The 9281-nt window shown below is 36.8% G+C and overlaps 2 protein-coding genes across 3 annotated transcripts in view; one reads left to right on the forward strand and one right to left on the reverse strand.

Annotated features, from left to right (window-relative positions):
- Nucleotides 1-4621, forward strand: part of LOC116289092 (1-phosphatidylinositol 4,5-bisphosphate phosphodiesterase beta-4) — a 28948-nt gene extending 24327 nt beyond the window's left edge. The window contains exons 30-37 of the mRNA XM_031695981.2: nt 209-324; nt 586-661; nt 757-855; nt 1396-1472; nt 1676-1774; nt 2375-2432; nt 2811-2897; nt 3222-4621. Of these exons, the coding sequence (XP_031551841.2) occupies nt 209-324; nt 586-661; nt 757-855; nt 1396-1472; nt 1676-1774; nt 2375-2432; nt 2811-2897; nt 3222-3317 (708 nt within the window). The 3' untranslated portion in view covers nt 3318-4621. The remainder of the gene's footprint in view (nt 1-208; nt 325-585; nt 662-756; nt 856-1395; nt 1473-1675; nt 1775-2374; nt 2433-2810; nt 2898-3221) is intronic.
- On the reverse strand, nt 4591-9212 carry LOC116289093 (trans-1,2-dihydrobenzene-1,2-diol dehydrogenase). 2 transcript variants are annotated; one of them, XM_031695982.2, is made up of 4 exons: nt 8825-9212; nt 7874-8198; nt 6689-6857; nt 4591-6233 (listed from the first exon to the last, which is right to left on the reverse strand). In XM_031695982.2, exons 1-4 carry the CDS (start codon nt 9197-9199, stop codon nt 6089-6091), a joined length of 1014 nt encoding a protein of 337 aa, XP_031551842.2. In that variant the 5' UTR covers nt 9200-9212; the 3' UTR covers nt 4591-6088. The 2 variants fall into 2 exon arrangements, with proteins under 2 accessions (XP_031551842.2, XP_088894925.1); XM_089038799.1 differs by having other exon boundaries at nt 6111-6233; nt 6775-6857.
- Between the last annotated feature and the right edge of the window lie 69 nt (nt 9213-9281).

Below are 9281 nucleotides of genomic sequence, written 5' to 3' on the forward strand. Positions count from 1 at the left end.
TATTTTCCTCTTTCGTTTTGGTTTAATATTTTTTGTTTTTTGTTTTTTTGTTATTTGTTTTTTTCGAAAAAGTTGTTTAAAAATTTGGGGGGGCACGTGCCCCCCGTGCACCCCCTCGCTACGCTACTGGTGCACAAGCTTTGACACACTGCTCGGTTAAAGTTACAGCTTTTCTCTGAACTTCATACTTGTTTGAATTTTTCACCAGGAGAGAGTCGCAATGCAAAAGACACACACTTACGAATTAGAGCAACTTATAAGCAGTTTTGAAGACAGTAAGCAAGCAGCATACAAGACCTTTGAAAGAAATGCAAGGCACTGTGGGTGAGTACCTTTATTTTTCGAGTAAAACAATTGAAGGAAGCAGGGGTGATGTACATTGCCTCTTTCCGCTGTAGCCATTGGTCCATTTCTATGACCACGCACCTTGTTATTTGCATTCAGTGTTATTCAAGATTTATTTCTGAATCAGCAATGTACATGCATTGCCTACCCTAGAGCAATACCCTGTTGTCATGGCTGCCATGACTAAAGCCTCAAAATCGATTTCAATTTATAAAATTACTTTTTTTAACATTGACTCAGTGATGCAAAGTCTGCAGCTCTTAAAGCTGTATACGACAAGAAGATTGCATACCAGAGCCACATTCAAAGGGAAGAGGTAAGAATTGAAAGCAATTTTTTTGCCTCGAAGAGCATATTAATGAGACCTGTATACTGGGAGACTGGTTTAATAAAATATTCTTACTTTTATAGGCAAACAAGATTTTATCATCTCAAACAGGAGAATGGACAAAAATGATTGATAAACAGATTAATGAGGAAATCGAAGTCTATGAGAAATATGCAGACATGGTAAGTTGCAAGTGTAGTTGTATGAACCATGTTGGGTGAGTTTGTTGTTTTGGTATGTAGTTGGGTGAGGTAGGTCCATGACTGTTAAGCTGCTGGTGAGTTTTGATGAGTTGTCAGTGAATTGTTGGTGAGTGATTGGTCAGGTGTCAAAAAGTGGTTGATGAGGTGTTAGTGGCTAGTTGGTGAGGTGTCAGTGGGTGGTTGGTGAGGTGTCAGTGGGTGGTTGGTGAGGTGTCAGTGGGTGGTTGGTAAGGTGTCAGTGAGTGGTTGGTTAGGTGTCAGTGGGTGGTTTGTAAGGTGTCAGTGAATGGTTGGTAAGGTGTCATTGGGTTGTTGGTAGTGTCAGTGGGGTGTTGGTAAGGTGTCAGTGAGTGGTTGGTGAGGTGTCAGTGAGTAGTTTGTAAGGTGTCAGTGGGTGGTTGGTAAGGTGTCAGTGAGTGGTTGGTAAGGTGTCACTGGGTGGTTGGTGTTTTTAAAGGCGATGCAGCCATGATGGGGGACTAACTAATAAGCCTTTTTTGTTGGAATCTTAACCTGCAGTTAATAAATTCGCTAAAATCTGCAATGGATACAGTGCATGAAACTCAGATCAAAGAAGCTATTGTCAGACATGAGAGGTTTGTATATCTGTGGCTATGAAAAAATGCTCTGTGTTTTTTAGTGTTTTATATAGGAATGGCCCAACTGAAAATGCATGCACACTCTGTGTGCTCTCATAAAATACACACACCCAATTCAACCAATCAGAACATGAGATTTAATAACAGTTATTTTATAAACTTTGATTCATAATGAATGTGTGTGTTCATTTGAATACCAGAGAGAACAGTGAAATAAAGAAGAAGCAAACCAAGCAGTCTATGGAATCTGCAAAGATCCTAACCGCGAACAAAACACTGACCAAAGAAGAGAGGGACAGGTGGGTTTTTATTCAATGACGTTAATTTTCCCAAAAGTAAAAACTGTTAAAAACATATACATCAATAGTCTTTGTCATGTAAAAGAAAAGTACATTCTCCTGAAAATGAATTCTATAATTCTATAATTTGCTACTTAGAATTTCATTATTTCTTCACCAAACACTGCTTTTTTAAAGCCCCCAAACAGGCTTAAAACACAAATACAGGCTCTGGGAAAGACAATTAGGAAAAGCCAAAAACTTACATTCTAGTTGTTGTGGTCTGTTTACCATTTTCACCATAAAAAATGGCAGATCCCTAGATGAGTGGGAACCCTGTGTTATTTATTTTGAGTCCATACTTAGATTCCCAGATAATTGGGATTCCTATGGTGTTGTTATGAAGTGTAGTGTTGCTCCCTGGATGAGTGGGATTTCTGTGTTGGTGGAACCAGAAATTAATACCTAGATGGCTGGGATCTCTGTGGTGTTCTAAATTTGGTTGTTCACTAGATTTATGGGATTCCTGTAGTTTTTTTAATTGGTTCCTGGTCTAAGAAGTTGTTATCCTAGATGATTGGGATCCCTGTATTGAATATTATGCACACATTATATTTGCAGAAGACAAAGAGAACTGGACCGGCAAAATTTAAAGAGGTTTTTTGATGAGCGGAAAAGGGTATGTCTATAATAATGCATCGTGACATTGCATGATGAAATGCTTGATAGGGAGGATATTTGAATATCATTTACTACTACTGCGATGGCTTGCACACAAGTTTTCTTATGGTAAATTAGCATATAGTTTTCCTCTTACCATGAAGTAGTCTCTTTTACAGCCTTTCTTAATGTCGGGAGGGAGTTTGAGACTGACACTAAGACAGAGACTAACCATGAAGCAAACAACTAATACAACTAATGAAAAAAAATTGTGAAGCATTCTGGTAGTAATAGTACATCATGACATCATGGAAACAGCCTTGGGCTTTCAAGTGAATGGTTAGATGATATGGTGATATTGATCCTTAAGACATTGTATTTATCCCTGTTGTTCCAGCTTGAAGACAGACAGGCAAAGGAAATAGAAGATTTGAAGAATAGACAAGATGAAGAAAAACAAAATCTTGAACAATGCTTACGAAAGGTACCATTTAGTGAGATATAATATTACCATTATCAATATATGAGACCATGCATCATCATATTCATGTATTATCATCACCATTTATTATCAAGTGTAAAAACATATTATCATCATGCTTTCCCATTACCAGCATCAGCTCATATCATCATGCATCATTGCTCCCATCATGCATGTCATCATCATCATCATTATTACAGTGTACCACTATATACATCTTCATCACCACCATCATGCATCATCAGGCATCATTATCACCGCATCACCCATAGACTTAGGTCTTTCATACCTCAGGAACTGCAAGTGGTATTTCTCCTTGTTTTATAGGCAGATGAAGAGAGACTGGAAGAAATCAGAGACAAAGGAGAAAAATTGAGGAAAGCCATTCGTTCTCCATATCAGACACTTCTTCCAACGCACTGAAATAATGGAGAGGAAAGATTAAAAAAGGAGACGAAATTCAGCCATGATGAACGTTACCCTTTGACACTGTAAGATCTTCTGGATAATGCATGGTAGCTTGCAGAAATGATTCTCTAAAGTAGCCTATCAAACATGTAAGGTCTGAAGTGTCCTTTGCTATGACCAAGTGCCTAAGGTTTCATCCAATGTTTTGGGATTCATCTGCTTTCTTCATGACGTACAAGGCACATGCTGAATTCTTATTGGCTGATAATGGAGGACAGAAAACCGTGTACATAATTTTATATAACTTTCTTTATCCACGTACGGTCGATGAACAGAAAACAAAACATGTCCATGACGATATTTAGACATTATTTATGAATGCATTGGTTGATATTTTATGATTTTCAGTGTACACTGTGATAAGGATAAAAAGTTTGACAAGCAACTAAAGGGACTGTTAATAATTTATCAGTGAGACAGCATTGATTTTCTCCTAAATTTTTCTTTCAAAATTTGGGGAGTTGCTTGATGCCAAAAAAAATCTTTTTTAGTCAATTTATTTTAATCAACTTCCCATAAAAAGTGAACGATCCTGCAGGATTATTCAAAGTGATCATTTTAGTTCAACACTTGTTTTAACTTATTAAGTAGATAATTAGTCCATGTCTTGATTGGACATAAATGCTCAGAAATATAGTTAACATGTGTTAAATCCTAAAGGATTGATACTGTACAATTGTCCAATTATCATGTATACATTCCATTATAATTCTGTACCTCAGCTGTTTTGGCAGCCCATGACGAGATATCAAGGCTAAGGGGTATTAGGTCTTTTTCTTTAGAATTCTTGAAATTTGTACTAGTTAAACTTGGAAGTTCTGTTACAAGGATAGGGCAATACTATACTAAGCATACTTAGGCTTTGGAAAAATCCATTCATCTGAACACCGATAGACATCTACATAAGGGGGTTAGGGGAAGAAAATGTGATTTATTGACTAGACAAGATCAAGCTATTTTGTGCACATTCCTTCTCAAAACTGAACAAAACTTTTAAAGAGAAAATGATTGGCATAGTTTTACATCAAAGAAAGAAAAGAAAAGTTTGTAACCAGTAAAGGCTGGAGTATTTGGTATGATAATTGTCGATGGTCTAAAATCTCAAAATACTATGTATCTAAAATCAACAATCTCAAGGGTATAAAGAGTGAAGGCGTTTAACCTGTGAAATAAAAAAAATACTGGTCAACGTGTAATAGTCAAATAGACACAAAAGAAAACAATAGCATTAGGTTATACTAATGTGTATTAGTGTAATATCTATTTCACAGGTTTAATGACTTGACTGTAATTATGGAATCACTAGTGCAGTTTTCGTATGACTGTGAAAAGCTCAGTGCTGTAAGTGTGAGGTGCCGTGACACTTTCTAGAATTTTAATTGGCTGATTTTTTTCACGTGCAATATGATTGGTCTAAAGGTGCCGTGATCTTGGCGTGACCCTGTCTGCACCGTGTTTATGCCGTGTTCCGGGTATTTGATTGGATGGAGAGTAAATTCTCCTGCAATTTGATTTGTCTGTCGTATCCCTTGCTGTGTCACGACTGTGTTCGTGCTGTGAACTTTTCAGTCATACAAAAACCGCACTATTATTAGACATCAGTACTGCATTATATATGAAAAATTACGTCAAGATTATTATTGATTGATAATGAATAATTATATTTACTTTAAATTAGATATGGTCTGTGATGATTCAAATTATTGGACACATTTATTTATTATCTGATATAAATATCGTTTAAGTTAGTATATATAGAGTAATGAATAGATGTGTTGATGTTATTATCATTATATTTTATACTTTGCAAATGATCAAAAGGATATCAATAATTCATTTTCTGGATTAGAAATATAAATCATTGTACATAAGTATTAAAATCATTTTAGAAATTATTATTTGTTCTATATTTTTCTTTATTAGTTGACTATTTCTGTAAACGTCCACAACATTTCTTTACTGGTCATGTATATTATTCTAAGTGGTATGGTCATTACACATTATTCACATAGTGAAATTCTTTTGGCTATACGCGCTAGATCCATATCCATTAATTCACCTCTACTGAATGTGCCCGATTTGTGTTTAAGGCTCCAGCATTGTTTCAAATTAAAAAATCGCTTTCAAAAAATATTATTTTCTGAATCTCTATTATATGACCTTTAAAACGATATATAGTTTCATGGGGTTTTGTTTAACGTGTTGCAAAGAGAGAGTCTTAAATGAAACATACCCCTGAAGGTCTCCAGTAACCTTAATGACAAGGAACTATCATTAGTTATAAAATAAATATTACAGTCAACATACTCGAGCTTACCCCCTAGATTGTAAACTCAGAAACTAAACTGGGGCGTAAACTTGAGCCATTTTAACTGTAATGTGAGGACATGATCGTGAATACTAAACATAAATAAATAACCAAATGTGAACATCATGATATGGTTTTACCAAATGTGCAAATCATATTATAATTATTTTTCTGTTGCCTTTGGCAAAAGTTCTTTAAAAAATTAAGAAGTCGCTTTGGAAAACTGGAAGCTAAGAAGCAAAAAAGGCAATCAAGGTCTTTGCTTTCAGGTTTCCAGGCCGGTCTACGAACATTAATTAGTTGCATGATACATTTTAATAGGTATTAAGGCTTAAAATAGTGGCCAGTCAAATGATGACCACATAACAAGAACGTCTCTGCTAAAGGTCTCTGACTAGTATTTGATTTTCTGCTTCAATCAGCTGTCCACTTTGAACACAACTCCAATCTGCTGACGTATTTCATCCATCCATCCCATGATTCTCCTTGTGTTGCTGTGTGGCATGATGTCACTTTCTGTTGCACCCATCAGAAGTTTGTTTCTCACCTCCTGAATTTCATATCTGTTAAAAAACAATTACCATTTATTCGGAGGATTAGTATATGTAATAGGACTCCATATTGGACGAGGAAAATTTGGAGGACTTCCAAAATTGGATGAGGCCATTGGCCGAGTCCAATTTGGCAGTCGGAGGAATTTTTTGAGTCTAATTATTTCTTAATTGGGGAGCATGAAATCCCATTACCTATTAATCATATAGCTGCCTAATTACTGTAATCCCATATCAACAAGACCTGTCCAATTAAGAAAATAATTGGACAGTTACCTATATGGAATTAGCTGTATAAATTATTAATGTATTAATAAGAAGTGCACTGTGTTGCTTTGATTGGTCAACAACGGATAACATACTGCATCATCTTGGAAGAATGCAAAATGCTTATTGGGTTATACCTGTTTATTAGCCGGTCACATAAATAAATTAGAGCAGAGTTCGTGTCAACTTAATAATGTTACCTCATTCCAGTTGAATTCACAAAATTCATTGTCATTGAAGGTTCTGGCAAAGGAAATTCTTTCTCTGTTCCATCTGGATATATTACCTTTGTGCTACACCAGAAAGGTGTGCAGATCTTAAACGATCCCTTGGTTCCAATAACAGTACAATCATTTGGTAGTTGAGCATCTGGTCAATGCAGAATGAAAATTGTTTAGAAGTGTATTTTTAATAATTAGTGTGCTGTGTGTTAAATGAAAACTAGGTCCATATAAAGTTCAATCCTCTGTTAATAGACTGCTGTAGCTTGTTGGGCATAAAGCTTTTGCATTTCTTTTAGGAAGCATTCTTTGTTTAAGAAGGGGCCTTGGATTGGAGGAATCCCTATAAACAGTGATGTAAAATCTTTAGACCCCCCCCCTACTTCTGTCTGCATAAAAACGTGACCCTGCCTAAAATCTTGTTCCTCCCCTTTATGTAGTACAAAATATTTGATGACCTCCGTTTTTGACTGAGTAGAAATTTAATGGCCCTCCCCTAGATTCCTCCTACCCACCCCCCCTCTTCTTTCCTAAAAATTGAATGCTCCCTTAGACCATGTGTCATTCCCTAGAGTATCATTTCTTAGATTAACAGTTGGGCATGAGAAGACACACAGATGTGGATACAGCTCAAACAAAGAATGTATTATTATCAAGAGAATGGCACGTAGTCTGAAATAGAAAAACATATCTATTTACAGACTTGTTTTAAGGACCAAGTTTGGCTAGGTTGGTTAGTATGCTGCCTGCTAAGCAAGAGGTCCATACTTTGATCCTCAGTGATTTCACACACTTGTTTTAATGAGCAAGTGCGGTTTGGTTGGTTAATATGCTTCCTGCTATGCAAGAAGTCTATAGTTTGATCCTCATTGACCTCACACACTTGTTTGAAGGAGCAAGTGCAGCTTGGTGCCTGCTAAGCAAGAGATCCAGCTCTGAATGCTGTGCACTAACCAATACGTAACCGAGCTGATTTCTATTTATTTGATAGTTTTTCTTTGATTATGCAAGCTACAGTATGTTTTTCACCTTGTACTGTATATTAGCATCAAAATTTCATTAATTCACGTGGGATTCCTGTGGATTTGGTGGAACACTCTAAACATGAAGAGTATGCATGTTACTAGTGGGAAAATGGTACATAATTGCCTCCATGTACTTTACCTATGGATGTGAAAACTTGAGCCATCTTGTTGCCACTAAACATCAAATTAATACAGAGCGTATCATCCACACCACTGTCTGTTTTGAATCCATTGGCAGTTATCTTAATTGGATCTTGACCATCAAAGAAAATGTCTACTATGTTAAGGCAGTAGATACCAAGGTCCAATAATCCTCCACCTCCAAGGTCAAGATTCTTAATGCGATCAACCGATTTCATACTATATCCAAAGGATGCTATAACCAACTTTATGTCACCTATTGCTTTGGAATCGAGTAGTTCTTTAGCTTCTTTGTGTAATGGGAAAAACCTGGTCCACAAAGCCTATGATCATATGGATAGTATTATAGAACTATGAATGGTGCATCAAATAAAGAATTATAAAATGATTGTTATAAATCTTGCATTCTTATTGGTTGGGAGCATGTGCTTTATGAGAGCACACAGCATGCGTGCGCACTTTCGGTTGCATCATTCCTATCCAAAATGACGGTTGTTGAAATTTCTATTTTATAAAAGAAATAAAAAACTTGCTTGCTCTTCTGGGTGTGCAGTTATAAAGCACTTGAGGATTGGCAGAACACTTGAAAAGTGTTGAGAAGCCCCCTGCTATGCATCGTGCTTCTCCTAACAAGTCTCTCTTGGTCTGCAAATCCCCACATGCTTTATAACTGCACACAGCATGTGCACGCATTTTCTATTTCTTCATTACAATATATAGTAGTATATATATAAATGGGTAGGAAAAAGAGGGGTTGCAATGGTGTCTGAGAGAACATAGAGGAGAAGAAGAGAAGAGAGGCAAATCATGGAACGAAAAGAAAGAAAGAATGAAAAAAAAAGTAATTTAGAATGGGAAATGAATGCAAAATAAGATGGGAGATAAGAAAGCAGAAGAGCGGCCGTTTACTATTTATCAGGGAGAGGGGTTGGGCGAGGAAATAGCCTACCTCCATGAAAAATAGCTTTTTCTCTTTAGCGACTTTCATAACTTCTTCAGCTTCTTTTACATTAAGAGTCAAAGGTTTTTCACAAAGAACGTGTTTTCCGTGCTGCAGTGCCAGAAGACATAGGTCTTTATGTGATATATTTATGGTAGACACGTAGACAACATGGACGTCTGGGTCCTTCACCAGCTCTTCGTACGAACCATACGCTTTCTCGACGCCATGCTTCGAGGCAAACTCTTGAGCTTTCTCTAAACTGCGGGCTGCGACAGCAACTAGACGGTGGTCTTCGGCTGGAAGAGTTTTTAAAGCCACAGAAAAGTCGTTGCCAATTTTACTAGCCCCTAAAAATCCCCAACATGTTGGATGTCTCGACATTTTGGAGATCGGCCTGCAGGGATCATTTGCCTACCACAGGGTGTCCATGCATACTTTTAGTATCGTCACGCAACGCTTACTC

The sequence above is a fragment of the Actinia tenebrosa genome, unplaced genomic scaffold, assembly GCF_029948245.1.
Source record: "Actinia tenebrosa isolate PJP-AT-01 unplaced genomic scaffold, QUT_ActTen_1.0 PGA_scaffold6__47_contigs__length_16458017, whole genome shotgun sequence".
NCBI classification, from domain to species: Eukaryota; Metazoa; Cnidaria; class Anthozoa; order Actiniaria; family Actiniidae; genus Actinia; species Actinia tenebrosa.

What these genes read in the sequence shown, in the direction of transcription:
- LOC116289093 (XM_031695982.2), bottom strand. Translation starts at nt 9,199, where the DNA reads ATGTCGAGACATCCAACATGTTGGGGATTTTTAGGGGCTAGTAAAATT. An exon ending in AAAAGCTATTTTTCATGGAG is followed by an intron (nt 8,199 to 8,824) that starts GTAGGCTATTTC and finishes ATATGATCATAG; the next exon opens with GCTTTGTGGACCAGGTTTTT. An exon ending in TCAAGTTTTCACATCCATAG is followed by an intron (nt 6,858 to 7,873) that starts GTAAAGTACATG and finishes TGCATTGACCAG; the next exon opens with ATGCTCAACTACCAAATGAT.